The sequence below is a fragment of the Cheilinus undulatus genome, linkage group 8 (genome assembly GCF_018320785.1).
Source record: "Cheilinus undulatus linkage group 8, ASM1832078v1, whole genome shotgun sequence".
NCBI classification, from domain to species: domain Eukaryota; kingdom Metazoa; phylum Chordata; class Actinopteri; order Labriformes; family Labridae; genus Cheilinus; species Cheilinus undulatus.
Window position 1 is genome coordinate 38,318,175 of NC_054872.1, and position 17,224 is coordinate 38,335,398.

General features: G+C 37.8%; 1 protein-coding gene and 1 long non-coding RNA gene across 3 annotated transcripts; one reads left to right on the forward strand and one right to left on the reverse strand.

Annotated features, from left to right (window-relative positions):
• Positions 1-1,018: 1,018 nt before the first annotated feature.
• On the reverse strand, positions 1,019-9,972 carry cnr2 (cannabinoid receptor 2). Of its 2 annotated transcripts, XM_041792764.1 has the most exons (4): positions 9,879-9,972; positions 7,128-7,176; positions 4,416-4,511; positions 1,019-4,263 (listed from the first exon to the last, which is right to left on the reverse strand). In XM_041792764.1, the coding sequence occupies exons 3-4, from the start codon at positions 4,483-4,485 to the stop codon at positions 3,176-3,178; spliced, it is 1,158 nt and encodes a 385-aa protein (XP_041648698.1). In that variant the 5' UTR covers positions 4,486-4,511; positions 7,128-7,176; positions 9,879-9,972; the 3' UTR covers positions 1,019-3,175. The 2 variants fall into 2 exon arrangements, with proteins under 2 accessions (XP_041648698.1, XP_041648699.1); XM_041792765.1 differs by lacking the exon at positions 7,128-7,176.
• On the forward strand, positions 4,145-15,648 carry LOC121513189. The gene is made up of 3 exons (XR_005992181.1): positions 4,145-4,278; positions 9,930-10,013; positions 15,113-15,648. It is a non-coding gene; the product is annotated as an uncharacterized LOC121513189 (long non-coding RNA).
• The last annotated feature ends 1,576 nt before the right edge of the window (positions 15,649-17,224 follow it).

The window sequence follows — 17,224 nt, forward strand, 5'->3', positions numbered from 1 at the left end:
GGCTTGGTTTGTCATATGAGTGAGGGAGTTGAAGCAATGTCATGGGGGGCAGAGTGGTCAAAGGTTAGGGGCTGGCTGGCCCTGTTATAATTCTACTTTAAAAAGCTATACTATACTTAAAAAAACAACACACACTGGGCCTTTTCTACAGCTTAGATAAGAAGTTTTTTAGTATTATGAAAAAAACAGATTCTAGTTTACAGAGATGCTGCTGATTATCCCATTTATTCCAGCTAAATACTGATTCCTGTACAAAATGCTTATTCAATACCAGTGCATTTCAATAATGTAGCCATAATATTAGTGGAAAAGCACTGCCATTGTGCTAGTGTTGACTATAACAACACCCTGCTATCTAAGAGTGAATGCTTGGCAATTAATGGAGTTTTAATTGTGATTATGAATTTAACTTCCCATGATTATGAAACAAGATAATCAAGGTTAAATGACATAAACATGTCTTGTGCTCTTGATGTGTATAGGTTTTGCCATGTGGGGTATGTGTTTGCTAGTCTTCTGAAATATTTTGGCCACAAAATTACAAAACCATCTGAAAAACACAGTTAATTTATTATTTATGTGTTAGCGTTATTTTATATTTATTCATTTATCTGTATATATTTTTTGCTACTTTATTTTCATTATTTCTTGTTTGTCAAAGTGCTTAGAATGTAAGATTTTAAGAGTGTTGTTAAATCAGTAAGATAAGCTGTAAGTAGTAGCTTTTGATAATATCAAGAACAATAAAAATAATGCTAATTATGATTGTTGCTATAATTGAGCAACCCCACTAATGCCTCATGTCTAAAAACAATACAATCCATATAACTTAATGATTATTGAGAAGCACTCAACTTTAAATAAAGTTATCCATTTCTTAAGATAGCAACAGGAATTAATTCAGCACAAAAACTGCTGATAAATTCTGTACACTGTCTAAATGACACAAAAACATTGTCAGTATTTCTGTAGCAAAGCAATTTTTGTTTAACTTAAACGAAAAAATGACCCAATATTGGGTTCCAAGGATTTCTATTTTTGTCATGTTATCTAAATAGGTATATCTGATATCATTTAATTTTTACTAGTATTATATCAAAGTTGAAAATTCTGGTATTGTGAAGGTCCTGGTGTATTAAAAGTACAGTATGTAAAATTGTAAACATAAGCAACATCTAACAGTCAGATTTAGATCGCAATGTTGACTTCTGGTGGTAATTGTGGAAACCAGTGTGGTTTAAAAAAAAAAACTATATATACACAGCATGCAAGAAAGCAAAGTATGTTTATTCTAAACATGAAACATATTTTATTTAGATGACTAAAGACTGATTTGAGCGAACTTATAATTATTTTGTTCTTCTGTTATTAAGTTTTTCTGCTAAATATTCAACACTATACACTTAAAATTGTTACCTGACAGTCTGACTTCAGACTGAGGCTGAACCATTTGGGTGAATTATCTAATGCATACTGCATTTTTTTTCCTAAATTGTGATTACAACTTAATATCCTCATCTCATGTATGAAAAAACACAAGCAACAAATGATTCTGTATTATATATTATTAACCAATACAATATTAGGTAGATTAAACTTGGGCTGGACAATTCTGAAAAAAAAAATCTTCCAAAATATTGTAGAAAAACATTACACTTGAATGTGTGCATGATGCATAAACATCTCTGCTGTAAAAATGTATGAAACTGGTATTTTGACACGCATTTCAAGTTAAAGAAATGTTGCACCTGCATCTTTTTGAAATTTGCAGTAGGTCATATTGTGATAAAACTAAATTTCTGTTCATTGCCCAGTCTTACTGCAGACTCTTACTCAGACACTTGCTTCTGGCCTTCCACTGTCAGGATGGAATGCACTCAGAAACTTTCAAAATAAAACTGGATTACACTTCCAGCTAGGGTACGGGTTAGCGTTATGGTAGAGTGGGTTATAGGAATGGCCTGGATGATAGTAGAACATCATATTTATTACAAATCTTAACCTTTTGAACCAAAAATAACTAACCTGACCTGCAAAAACAAGTTATAAATCATTAAATATAGTCAACTAAACACTGTACTTAGAGTAAAAAAGCATGTTTTCCATTAAAACACACTCACACTAAAGCTAGCCAATGTTTACACAACTACTTTGGCAAATTCTGTGTACCAGCAAATGACTTCTGTCCTGACAGAGGTGGTGTCTCACAGTGGGGGTCTGCAGGAGTGGGTGTCAGAGAGCAGTGGTCTGCAGCCAGACCCCTCTCATTGATGCCAGCATAACCATCGATACAAAGACTGGAAATGGTTTCAATATGTGTGCAGGTATTGGAATAATACTACTGGAGATTTTCATTCATTTATACAGCCATTTATATATATATTTTTTATATTCCTATAAAAATTCCTTATCAACAAAAAAGTTGCAAATAACATGCAAAGTAAACTTTCTTCTTCTACCATAAAAACATTTTGGACAAAGCCTACTTTTTACACATCTTTTCTACTCTGATAGCTGTAGTTTGCTGTGATGGTTGCTTGTACTCCTGCTCACAAAAGGCTCAAGCTTCCAGAAGCCTTCTCCTGCCCCAAAATTGGATTGGAAATTATTTCCAGTGACCAGTTGTGTTGTTGGCGAGGTAATCTTCTATGCTGTGGTGACATCAGAAAATATGTGGCTACAGGGCTAGCACATGATGTAATGTCAGACTGCCTGTTCTCCTTGTGCCTTAAGCTCATATACACCTTTAACTGTGTATCTTTGCCTTTTATGCCCAAACACTACCAGAAATCATTTCTCCTGTTCACAGCGGACATTATGCATGTAATGCTACAACAATACGCTTGCGCCTGTGACATGTTTCTGAGTAAATGTACCTTTGCTACATGCTAGATTAAATGTTTACTCTTCACATCTTTTTTGTTGCATTTTGAAATAGCAAATGCAGAACTTACTCACATTCTAAAGACTTTCTAATATCCTGGTATGCTAGTTATGCAATTAGGTTTGACAGTTGTTATGACAGTAGCCTCTAAAACATTTACAAGTACCAAAAAGGCGAGCTAAAGTGTTTGCCAGTATTTAGATTTTGATGTACATGAGTGCTTTATAGACCATAATTGAAGTTCAGAGTGATGTCTTCATGCCTAATAAACCTCTTTATCTTTACAGGAACTCATTTTCTTATGTCCAAGTGCTGACTGTTCACCATATCTGAGATGGAGCAGATTCGGGTATTCCTGTTCTTGGGTGTCTTCTCAGAGCAGGTGGTACAGTTGTTGTCTTCTTCAGTGGGTAATCTTGGAGTCAAGTTCTCTGTGGACTTTTTACACCTCCCGATCTCATAGATCCGCTGTAGCAACTGCAGCAGAGCAACTCTGAGCTCTCTGCAGCGCAGTGCATACAACAGAGGGTTGACTGCAGAGTTGACCAGGCAGAGGGTGCTGCAGAAGGCAAAAGCCCGCTGTTGGGTGTGGGTGAGGAGCACAGAGACATCAGCCAGCATAAAGGAGAGCGCAGGAAGCCAACAGCCAACCAGTATGAGGAGAATTAGACCAAAGGTGCGCGCTAGCCGGATATCCATCCTCATACGGGCGTGGCCGGACCCTGCTGCTCCCTGGATGTTGGTCATGGAGGACTCATGGCGGTGAGCAGTCCACAGGATGAGAGCATAAGCACCCAGTATGAGAGCGAAGAGCACAAGGATGAAGGTGGTCCAGCAGGCCAGATAACCCTGGTTGATATATGGGAAGAGGCGTGAGCAGGGTGGGTTAAGCCCTGTGGGACACCTCCATCCCATCAGAGGCAGGAATGATATAAAGATAGTGGCGCTCCAAAGGATCAGCAGGCTCAGCACAGCTCGCCGGCGGGTCACCAGCACCTTATAGCTGGAGGCCTGGTGGATGCAGAGGTAGCGGTCCAGAGCAGTCAGCAGGAGACTCCCCACAGAGCTGCTGAAGGCCATGGTGACTCCACCTAGTTTAAAGAGGTAGGCTGTGGGGCCGTCGCTATGGCGGAAGAGGTGGAAGTCTAGAAAACTGGTGGTGAAGAAGCAACTGGCGAAGACGTCGGCCAAAGCAAGGCTGCCGATGAAGAGAAATGAAGGGCGCTGTCGAAGAGAGGCTGTGGCCGCGATCACTACCAACACCAGTACGTTCTCCAGCAGGGTGATGGGACCCGCCAGGAAACAGATGGAGCCAATGGCTGTTTTCTCCGCCTGGATGAGGACCATGTAGCACTCCAGATTCTCACAAGATGTGTTAACTGAGAGGAAAACAGGTAAGCATATGTTTTTTTGGACTGATTTCAGTGGACAGCCGTACTTAAACGAAACACTTATGGAAATGGAATATGCTTAGAGGAAGAAAAACTTCAATCCAATATGCTGGACAGTGTATATATTTCATGATGAGTACCTGTTTGTGTTGAGGTGTTCCCTTTGACTCCTGTGGATCCTGAAGAAACAGGAACTTCCCATTCATCCATTTCTGCTACTCTTTGGCCCAGTGCTACTGTGGATTAAAATCAGGATATACACTAAGGCATTTTAGTATTTTATTCTGTTTCATTTGATGCAAAACATACATTTATGTAGCTAAATAACAGAAATATTAAATTAAGGGATTGTTTAAGTGGCTCTAAAAAGTTAAAAGAACCCTGATAAAATGCTACATTTTGTGATATAAAACAAATGAGGCCTTTCAGATATGTTTCCACCCTTAATCAGCCAAAAAACCTTGAGTAGGAATAATCAAATATTAAAATAATGCAAATAACAAAAATCCTGGTTGCATAAATATGCATAGTCTTTGTTGGCAGGTGTCTGTCAGCATAGCCTTTGGAGACTTGGGAAAACTTGCCCACTCTTCCAGCAAAATTCAAAGTCAGATAATGAGGATATTTCCTGTCCAAAGCCTTCCTCAGGTCAGCCCACAGGTTAACAGTAGGATTCAGATCTGGGTACTGGCTTAGGTCCAAGTATTCTTCCATTGGGTCAATGTCACACTATAAAATGGAATTCATCTTTATATCCAGCTTTCTTGCAGACACTTGGTGTTTTGTGCCAAAACTGACGAGTATTTGGATCTGTTTATAATTTCCTCCTCCTAAACTCAAACCTGGGTTCCAGAACAAAAAGGCCAAAAAGTTCAATGTTGGTCTCATCAGTCCAGCATACATTTTCCCACATACTTCTGGGAGACTTGATGCCTCCTTTGCAATAATAGTGTTCGTGAAATGTCATCCCTGCTGGATACTCCACAGTCAACTGTAAGTGATATTATTAGAAAGTGGAAGCATTTAGGAACAACAGCAACTCAGAAGACCATGTAGAATCACAGAGTGGGGACAATCACTGCTAGGAAAATGGTGCGTAAAAGTCACCTGTGCTCTCAGCTTCCACTGTCATTAATGTTAGCACAAAAACAGTATGGTGGAAGCTTCATGGAATGAGTTTCCATGGCTGAGCAGCCGCATGCAAGCCTCACATCACCAAGTCCAATGCCCACTGTTGGATGGTGTGGTGTAAGGTGCACTGAAACTGGACTGTGGGGCGGTGGAAACATGTTTTGTGGAGTGACAAATCATGCTTCTCTATGTGGCAGTCAGATGGGTGAGTCTAGGTTTTTCAGATGCCGCATTACCTGCCTGACTGCATTGTACCAACTGTGAAGTTTGGTGGAGGAGGGATAATGGTATGTGGCTTTTTGTCAGGGTTTGGGCCTCTTATCTCCTCTTATCTCTTAATGCTTCAGTATATCAATACATTTTGGATAATGCTATGCTTCCAGCTTTGCAGCAACAGTTTGGAGAAATTTTTTTTCTGTACCAACATGACTATACCCCTGTGCACAAACCAAGGACTTCAAAGACAGGGTTTGATAAGTTTTGTGTGGAAGAACTTGATTAACTGAGTCCCTGACCTCGACACCATCAAGCCTTCTTGTACTTGTGAGCCAGACCTTCTAGTCCAACGTCAGTGCCTGACCTCTTAAACTCTCTACATATTGATTGGGCACAAATCCCCACAGAAACACTCAGAAATCTTGTGGAAAGCCTTTTAAGAAGAGTGGAGGCTGTTTAAGCTGCAAGAGGAGGGAGGGGTGTCTATATTAAAGTACATTTATTTGAATACTATGTCATTACAGTCCCTGTTGATGTAATGGTCAGGCATCTGAATATTTTTGTCCATATAGTGGAACAAAGAACATCTTCATGGTGAAGTATGATTTGGAGCTCTTTCTCTTCAGCTGGAATTGTGGTTTTAGTCAAAGTGGAGGGTATTATGAACAGTTCCAAAGAACTATCAGTTTTGGTACCAAACTCTCAGGTATCCACTAGAGCGCTGAAGATGAAAAATAATCCCACCTTACAGAGTTACAATTGTCCATATTATACATCCAAATCTACAAAAGAATGGCTTCACTGACAGAAAATAAAGGTTTTGGACTGGCCCAGCCAGGTCCAATTCTGCTGAAAATCTGCTTGGTGTGAAGAGGACAGATTTAAGGTGCTTTTGCATGGAAGGGTGGGTAAATTTAAGCAAGTCTGCAAAGGCAATGCTGATAGACACCTACACAAAAAGTCTGCATGTTTAGATCAGATCAAAATGTGCATTAATAAAGTATTTGTATATGTTGAGCACACTTTGGCAACCATGTTTTTGTTTGGATGTTTAATCTCAGTTCCTCCTGTAAATTTTGGTTGTTTTCCAATTGACTGTATACTGACTGTAAGTTTCAGGCTTCTTTTTTTACACATTGCAAAAATATGACATTTTAACAGGGATTTTTAAGAGCCACAATTTTGTGTGCAGAACAGACTACTTCAAGCTTTAAATGTCACCCTAATGTTATTTAGAAAATTAAAGTAAAGTGGTCTTCTGTGTCTAAATTATTCTTATAACACATTATTCCAAGCCTAACAGTTTTTATCTGACACATTGATAAGCTTATTTTGAGTGCAAATGTCTTATTCAGATTAACCTTGATAAATAATGGAAAATGCTCCTCAAAACAAATTTTGATAGACAAAACAAACAAAAATGTATTCAGTTAAACATGAGTACTGTTTAATGAAATAATGTAACACCAGCATGTTAATATGTAGTATTTTGTTTAATAACAAACCTTCAGCTTGGGTTTTTTTTTACATTAAGTGGACTACACAGCCAACTTCCTGCAGAGAAACACATAAAAACAGAATCTGTCTTTGTCAATATTGAACTTGGAGCTTAAAGTGAACATTAACATTTGTGAGTCAAGAACACAAAGTCATTTAGAGGTCGTGGCAAACAGGCAATGATCATTACAGTGTGTGCTGATGATGGTCACGCTGAGGGAACCAGGCCAGATGATGATAAACCAAGTCTTACTCCCGGAACTAGGAATTAATGTTTTATAAAGAACTCAGAGCTTAAGTTTTTCCCTAGAAGTAGTCAGTTCAGCTAACACCCTGATTATCTTCCACTACATATATATCCTAAAATCCTTTTCATCAGCTATATAATGTGAATCATGAGTAGGAGCAAGAAACAGGCAGTATGATACAGTGCCTACAAAAAGTGTTCTTTTGTCTTCATGGTGTAATGGTAACCAGGAATACTGATAACATGTTGGAGACCCTTATCCATTTTTTGGACCCATTTAAACCCATTATAATGTTAGGTTTCAATCACATAGCCATTGCATTATGTAAAGCTGCTGTATAAAAAGTATTCCTCCCCTTGGATGTTTTACCCTTTTATTGATTTTATAAATCTATCATGGTCAATATAATTTGGCTTTTTTTTTCTTTTCTTTACTTAAAAAAGCTTCAAAGTACTGATCTCTACAAAATAATGTCATTCAAACAGAAATATGTAATGTAAAATTAGTGACTGCATAAATATTCACCCCCTTCAAAGTGACTGACCTAATTCAACAGAGGTCCAGTCAATTTCTGCTTGTAGTCTCAAAATTAGAGAAATGGGGATTATCTGAGTGTAGTGAATGTGTCTCAAGTGATTGTAAATACATTTGTGTCTGGAAGGTCCAGCCAGTGGTTACTCAGTATTTCTGGCTACCATTACACCAGGAAGAGCAAAAAACACTCCAAGAGAGTCAAAGAGAAGGTTATTGAAAAGTATAAGTCAAGTGAAAAGTGTGAAAATAAATAAATAAATAAATATTTGATAGTCATTAACAGGACTAAAGTTTCATAAAACACTGAAATCCTTTAATTTAACATAATCTGACGCTGCACAAAAAAATTAAAATGCACTAAAATAAGTATTGTTTGTAATCCGTGACATGTCCTGCACTGTAAAACCCTTTTCTTCTGTATCTATCTATTTTTTTATATAGTTGGTTAGTTAGTTAGTAACCTCTTATGTTAAAAACAATGGCATTGAGTATACTAAGTGGCACTGTGTGCATGAGTGGCTCTTAAAAGGGTAAAAAAAATATAAATGTTTGATAGTCATTAACAGGGCCAATGTTTTACAAAAGAGCGACATTGCTTTGATATAAAATAGATATTAATAAAAATATTTGTTAGTTTGTTTTTTATTTAAAGAAATCTGTAGCATTACTTATAAAAAGTTGCCTTATGTCAGTGATTCTAAAAAATGTAAAAAATAAATGAATTTAAAAAATCATTAATTTTAATAGTAACAACAGGACCAAAATTTGTTGAACAACTCAAGTCACTTGAATTGGAAATTGGCATTATATAAAGTAATTTTGGCATTTTTTTCTCTGACAACTTTGTGGACTTTTACTGACGTGTCACATTTATTGTAGGGGTGCAAATGTGTGTGTGCATTCAATTTCCTATAGGGATTAACATACAACAAAATCATGTCGGTGTGCTATTATCAAATTAAACAGGATAAAATAGACTGCCCCCTGTTGGAATTAGGGGGTATTGCATAATGACCAAACGAATCTGTGTGTGAAGGTCACCACAGAGATGAACAATCCTGTGTTGAGTGCATCACCTGTATGCAATCAATAGATTAAACATGGTGTGATGTGAGAGGATTTGATTAAAGTAAATAATGCTGTGATGACAGGGAGTGGCCACTTATAACTGCTAAGATACAAAGAAAATCTCTTTTTTTTTTCACAGGCAAAAATTATTTTACGTTAAATTTTACTAAATTTAGATTTTTTTTTTTGTAACTACCGCTGGAGAGCATTGCATGAATAACTTAAATATTTAGTTTAAAATGGATTAAGAGTATAGTAGGCTTATATCGGGTGCAGAGTGAGTGATTACAATCCTCATGAGTGCACCTAAGGGAACGTTTTTCACCCAATCAGGTCAGACTGCCCTTCCCTCCATTTATTCTCTTTCCAGTGACCCTTAGTCCAGTTTTTTTTAATCTTAGATTTCACACTACCTTGTGAAAAAGAGCAAATATATCAAAGCAGAAGTAAATTGCTTTCTGGAGAGTCGTGCCTTGACTCGGGGGATAGTATTTCTCAATTTGGCTATGGGCCATATGGGCTCATGCACACTGGATATTACACCACCTCTAGCTTCTTCTCCCTTATGAACAAAAAAAAATCTTGATTGACAGAGAAAAACATTGTGTTTTGTCCCTTTCAAAAGAGTTACTCCTATAGAAGGATTTAAACAGCATCGGCACATACATTTATTATCAGAAAGGTAAAGCTGTCCAATTCAGTCGCATCTTTGATTACATGCTCATGGAAACATGATGTGGCAATGATCTCTTAAGTTACTGTTGCACCATAACACTTTTTGCAAAACATTGCAAGAACACACATTTTTCTTTTTCTTATAACTTCTTCAAACAAATGCAAACCAAGTTTCTTAACATTTTCTACTGATAAATCTAAAGGATCAAACATGATGGAATAACTTAAACTTACCTTTTTCTTCCTTTGTGTTTTTGTTCTCGTCTCCTGAATTTGATCTCCTAGCAGCAGAGACGACGACAGAAAGACAGCGCAGACCTTTACAGAGCTGACTGGTGGCACAGAGTGGGAGCGAGGGGAGAAGATAAGGTGGGTTGCACCGATGACAGGACAGAGAGGGGGAGGGAGAGAGAGAGATAGGGAGAGAGAGCGATGAAAAAGCTCAATTGAAGTTAATCTAACTATAGCTGGAAGATGTGACGAAACAAAGAACAAGATCAGCGCAAGGATTGAGGTTTTATGTGTAAGAGAAGTAACTGGACAGTGAAATACGACTATGATGAAGGAGACTAAAGGGAAACACTTTGGTGTCCATCCTAAGTGATTCTTTTCCAGCAGACAGCGTCAGGGTGGACACAGAGGAGCAGAGCACTTAAGCTGAGTGTTGGATGGGAGGTGTGAAAAATTATATCAATACAAAAGGGATGAAAACTCCTCAAAATACACCTCACATGAAAACCAAAGTAACTTCCACTGTTAAGCCATTCTAATAATAATTTTCTGCAAGATTTTTAAAATAACATTTTAAATGCATGTTTTGTTACTAATAATCTGCCACATTGCAACTCCAATGTCCAAAAGTGCCTTCAGGCTCAAATAAATAACCTCGATTGCCACATTTACCTCAAAGCAAAGACTTCTTGCCTCTTAATATTCATTGTTTGTCCAGGAACAGTTTGTCCTTCCATGTCTTTAGCTAATTATTCTCCATCTATCTTCATTTGACAGATCAACATGCAAACACAGCCAGGCATCACTTCCCTGCTGAACATTATTACATTACATAATTTACGCTATTTTTCTAGCTTCAATTAAAGGATTACTTTAATTATTTACCTCATGATGGAGGAGAGGACTTGCTGGAGGATAGAGAGGAAAATTTCAGGGGGTGTTGGAGAGCCAAGGTTCAGCTCCAGCCTGTGGCTCCTCTCCCACATGTAGTTCCACACTTTCTCTCCCTGGTTAATAACTCTACTGTCCTGGCCTAAGTGGATAAAGGCAGAAAGAGTCAGAAAGGATCTAATTATGTCTGTCTGTGTAAGGAAAGAAAAGACAATAAAAAAGTTTCTTATTGGTGTCGCTTCAAAATGTTACTTGAGCATGAATATAACTTTCTCTTCATCAGTTTTCCCCCAAAAAGTACTGAAATCAATGCTTATTCTATTGCAATTTAACAAGATTTATAAATTTTAAAAAATGATTTTGCCAAAGTATCGTGTAATGACACAATTAAAAATCATTAACTTCTGAAATAATATCGATATGCCTCTATGATGATTATCCATACAACAAGACATAGGCAGAGCGAGGGGGTTGCTTGTGGGGCTTAAGCCCCAAATCTCCAAAAAGCAGGCTTCTGCTGAATGCAATGATTGATACAAGAATTAGAAACTTATAAACAAAGGGACCCTGCTATCGCACCATGACAGTTTCATTCTTGTACCCAAATGAAAAAAACATCCATTTATAAGAACTCCTGACACCTTATGCATAACAGCAGTTAAAAAGGACTTCTAGATATTACTGTATACTAACGTTTTTCTGCATTTCATAAATAGATATGCATCAGGAAGCACACAATTTACTTTTTATGTTCTTTCTCAAGACAAGTAGTGCAGGTCTTAAACCTTTGTTTAATATCTACTTTTTATGTAACTTTGGCTGCAAGACGAACACACTTGAGAACAAAAACCTATTTAAAACTATAATGTTCTAAAGGGTGTTTTGCAAAGTGGAACGGTATCATTTCACCCAAAATGTTGTATAGCTTTTGAATCTACATTTGTCTAAGATGGATTTAAAAAATTGTGCCAAAAAACAAAACATTTCTGGGGGAGCATGTCTCCAGACTCACCTAAGTTTGGGCTAGGCCCAGGATATTTATCTCTTTTGCTTTGGCCTCTGAAACAAGACAATTGACATTCTATTCTAACGTGATTGATAGATTTTTTTCTTCTTGTAAATTATAAACAAATGCATTCTTAACAGCCAGAGTCAAACCAAGCTTCATGTGCCTTTTTAAGAGCTGCAGACATCACTGTAAAAATCTGCTGGCAGACTGTGAACTATGCAGAGCACTGAACAAAGTGTAACCTTTTTATTGCGCTTATAGTTTAGCTCAGTAAACGGAGGTGACACCACTGTATAGCAGCAGTATAATTTGCTCAGCTTTGATAATTTTTTTAAAATTCTCCTGTTTGAAACTTGTTTTTAAATGTTTACAAAATTTAGCACCATAAATTTGATTAATCTTTTTCAAAGGCAAACTGCTGGTAGGACCACCAGGGGCATGGCTAGTAGTAACTGTAAAACTGCCCACCATAAGACCTCTCTGGGGCAGTCAGCTTTTTCTATACGAGGCTCTCAAATGTGGAATGCTCTACCAACTGATACGAAATTAACACAAGATATAAAGACTTTTAAAAAGAAATGTTAAAGGGTGGCTAAAACCAAATCAGAGATGTGAGCACTTTTAACTACTCCGTGTTTTGCTGTAATTTTATGTAACTATGATGTCAAATTTTACTATTTTGTCTTTTAATTTTATTTTTTTTAATCAAGTGTAACTGTCCTTATGCAATTTCTGCACAAACTTGATGTCTCTACTTTTACCTTCTTTCATTTTCTAAAAGCCTAACTGACAGGAGATAACAGGAGATGGATAATAGCAAAAGCTATAATCTCTATATGTGAAACATCAGTTACTTTTAGCTTGTTTGTAACAGGCTGAAGGTGCACTATGTAATTTGCATTGTCCCTATTAAATAAACTTAATAAATAAAATATATTTAAATGAACTTTCCTATTTCAACGGCTGGTTTGCACAGTAGTTCCCCAAGACATTCCTAACAAAGTGCTCAAAAAAATGTATAGTAGCACTTTATAAAGTATTATTTATTATCCGTATGACATTTATAAACTGAGTTATAAATGCCTATTGCTGTTTTAGTAAAGCTGCGTAACTGTAACCCAAGCCATGTTCCTTAAATAATGCTTTACAAATACACCAAGAAATCATGTTCTAGTGTTTATGAATTACATATTAGTTGATAAATCCTCATGAATGATGAATTAATTATCAACTGAATGCTTAAAGCCAAAACACACAGGTGCCATCCGACATGTGCCCAAATGATTGCCCCCCATCGCAGAGGCCAGATGCACCATGTGCTGCAGTGGTTTGCACCTCTGCTCTATTGCCATCGCAGCAGGCTAGTGTGTTTTTTTTTGTTTGTTTGTTTGTTTGTTTTGGAGGTGGTGGTTAAGACTTAAAATTTCAGTCCTTTGAACCCATCGTAAAATTAAAGGAATACATGTGAAATCTGAATCTGTTTGTCTGCTTAAAGTTCCACCACGTTGGCTGCAGATGGCCAAGTGGTTAGGTTGCGCCTCATGTACGTGGGTGGTTCAAGTCCAGCCTGGGGTTCTTTCACCACATGTCATTCCCCACTCTCTCATCCCTGTTTTGGACTCTATCCACAGTCCTTTCTCTCCAATAAAGGGAAAAACACAACATAAATCTTAGGGAATAAACAAAAAACACCCCACCACTACTTCACTACTTAACACTGCATCTCATAAAGTGATGCATTATCATGCATGTATACACTCTGCCCAAAATAATGGCAGATATATCAACTTTCATTAACAGTTGAAATTGTGTATATGTGCTGATACCAATATAGAACTTTTGGCAATTATCTGCCGATACAGACAATATGCTGATCATTCTGTGCATCCCTGTAAATAATCAAATTAATACGAGAGCTCTAAGGATTCGCTTTGGGCCCATTTCTCCCTAAAATCCAAGTCAAGCTCGATATATATTGGCATAAGTGTGTCACTCAGCAGCCAAGGTCATGCTCGATGGTATTTCTTTTTCCAGGTTGTTTCACACCTGGTAATACACCTGGAGACTGCTGGCAGTTTTCAGGGCCTTGAGACATCCATAGCATGACCAGGGGCTCGCTGCAGCCCTACTACCCACCCAGACAGCACCCCAGGCTGTGCTTACTCATCACATCCACCCTTTACTTACCTAGACTTTTTTTTATTTTAACAACAGGTTATTTTCCCATCCCCCTGGTAATATGTAAGGACATCCAGAACACTTCTGGGGTTGTATCAGTCCTCTTTCTTGCCTCAATTTTTGGTCCAAACATGCCTAAAACGTATGCACATTACTGTATGAGAGCATGTATAAACTTGAAATGTTGAATAGAAAGAAGCACCATGTAAACATAACGAGCATACATAGATTGTAATATTGAATGATCCAGCGCTGTTGCAAACTCAGATGATCATTTTTATAATAAACACATTGACTGCTGGCCAGTGAAGCCACAGTGAACAGGCAGGTTGTTCTGGGTGTAATTCTGCTTGTAGCTCAACAGGGGGCAGTGCATAGCAGCCATAAACAGAGTAATGACAGATTCAGTAATCTTGCAGTTAACATTATTACTAAAGTGATTATGGTCAAAGGTGGGTACTTCTGCTGTCATTTGTCATTGCTTTTTTTGTAATGGATACAAACTGGACTTCTAAAGCAGGTCCATCATCAATTAGGGTCATTTAATTTAGCTTAAACTCCCTCTGGTTAAATTAAAAGTACATTATTGGTTGATGACAAATTAATCAGGCCAAAATCACAAACCTGCGGCATTTTGAAATGAACTTGCAACCTATTTATGTCTGTCACTTTACAGAAAAGTGTGCTAAAAAACAGAAACCAGGGCTTACAAGGTTATCAAATGAGAAGGCAAAAAATAGGTCAGAAAATATGTTATGTGCCTGTTTCAGTCAAATAAATGCACATTATCTGGGACAAAATTTTAGTAATACACAGTTCTTAAAATGACAGTGACATGTTGCAGTGGTTGTGATGTTTCTCCTTTGACCTGATGCACCCAGCCGACCAGAAGGCAGGAAATGTGATTACAGCGGGCAGAACAGCTCCAATAAGATTTCTTCTCAGTCACTGCCCGGCCAGGTGCATCACAGCAGCACAGGCCACAGCGAAGAATAAAGCCGGAAATGTTCAATTATTAGTTGGATTACATAACCCTGTTACACAATCCCTCCCTTTTTTTTAGAAATCAGCCTGGACGCAAATATGATATGGCCTGCAGCGCTGTTTCTGATGGATTCATGATGAAACCATTAATCAAATTTCCTCCTCTCATTTCCAGATCCCCAGACGGTCAGACAGCAGCATCAGAACACTGATGGGATAAACACAAGAAAAAATGAATAGTAAAAACCCCATTAGTTCATGCTAAATGTTTTGATTATGCTTAATTATTTCCTTCGGTTCTTGGAAAGATTATATTCTATTATAAACTATTAATAAATGGCTTAATTATTCATTTGGAAGAAAAACTAAAAACTTCAAATATGTAGAAAAAAAAGCTAAAATTATTGGACCTTTGGAAACAATCAGATAAGAATAACTCAAAATTTAATTCGTACATTACTGCCAATATTTCAATTTTCAAAGCCAGAGAAATTCCTAACAATTAGCAGTTGTAGTGGGGCAAGTCTTATAATGACAGCTGTCATGACAGAGCTGCAGTGACAGATATGAAATGTTTATCAGTGCCATGGAACCACTACACTATATACCCCATATGCAACACTATATGGACAAAAGTGTTTTCCAGCCTGACCATTACGCCAACAGGGACAGTAATGACATTGTATCCAAATACATGTACTTAAATATAGAGTTGCCCCCTTTTGCACCTATAACAGCCTCCACTCTTCTTTGAAGGCTTTTCACAAGATCTTGGACTGTTATTTTTATTTATTTATTTATTTATTTATTCAAATTCGTGCCCATTCATTCTGTAGAGCATTTATGAGGTCAGGCACCTTTGTTGGACGAGAAGGCCTGGCTCACAATTTCCATCCCAGTTCACTCTAAAGGTGCTCTATGGGGTTGAGGTCAGGGCTCTGTTCTTCCACACTAAACTCATCAAACCATGTCTTTATAGTCCTTGCTTTGTGCATTGGGAGACAGTCATGTCAGAATGGAAAAGGGCCTTCTCCAAACTTTTGCCACAAGGTTGGGCGCATAGCATTGTCCAAAATGTCGTGGTCTACTGAAGCATTAAGATTGGCCTTCACTGGAAATAAGGGGCCAAGCCTAAACCCTGAAAAACAGCCCCATACCATTATCACTCCTCCACCAAACTTCACATTTGGGACAATGCAGTCAGGCAGGTCCAGTTCACCTGGAATCCACCAAACTCAGAATCACCCATCTGACTGTTAAACAGAGAAGCATGATTCGTTACTCCACAGAACATGTTTCTACAAGTTTTTAATGTATGTCTTAAGTGCATATTTATTGTTTTCTCTGCAAATGTATTAACCAATGCGTCATAAGAGTTTTTACGGAACAGTTACAGCCAATTTTATATAAATATGCTTAAATAAAATGAACATATACCAGTAATTAAAGTTATCATTATGGGAATACTTCCACTAATCATGTTTTCATGGCAGATTTTTACCATGTTTTTCATGTGTAAAATCTTGTTGAAATCTGAAATTGACTGCAGGGCCCTGTTGAGTCGAGAGCCCGCCAGGTGGCCATCCCTGCTATGTAGTCTATGGGTAAAATGGAAAAATTACTTGCAATGACAATTTCCTTTTTTTATTTCAAGCCTGTCTTAACAGAAAAATTGATGGTATGGTTAAGCTATATATTTTCTTGACCATTTTTTCATTTGTGCAGACATGGGGTCATAATTTTGAAAAATAACTTGCACAAGTTCCATTTGTACCTACCTACTGCATCCATTTTGTGTAATAGATTTTGTGATTTAACATTGTAAATGCATGGCACCGTTTGTTTGTATTTAAGTGTGCAAAATGGGGGTGCATGATGTTGGATTTCTGTCATTATCCATTATGCTGGCTCTCATTTGGAGTTTTTTGGCAACCCCAAGCAAGCTTTCATGTGTTTAACACTGAGGAGAAACTTCGTCTAGCCGTTCTGCCATAAGGCCATATCAGCAGAGGGCTGCAGTGATGGCTGTCCTTCTGGAACTGTGACCCATCTCCACACAGGATCTCTGGAGCACCGTCAGAGTGACCGTCAGATTTTTATTCACCTCTCTCAGTTTGTCTGGGTGACCAGCTCTTGAAAGAGTCCCATTTGGGCCAAACTTCTTCCATTTGAGGATTATGGTGGCCACTGTGCTCTTGGAAACCTTCAGTGCAGCGTTCCCCAGGCTTCCCCAGATCTGTGCCTTGCAGTAATCCTGTCTCTGAGCTCTGCAAGCAGTTCATTTGAC

Bases quoted from the DNA above. Each gene is read 5' to 3' on its own strand.
- cnr2 (XM_041792765.1), bottom strand. From the start codon at position 4,485: ATGGATGAATGGGAAGTTCCTGTTTCTTCAGGATCCACAGGAGTCAAA. The intron at 4,264-4,415 runs GTACTCATCATG...TTTTCCTCTCAG, and splicing joins GAACACCTCAACACAAACAG to TTAACACATCTTGTGAGAAT.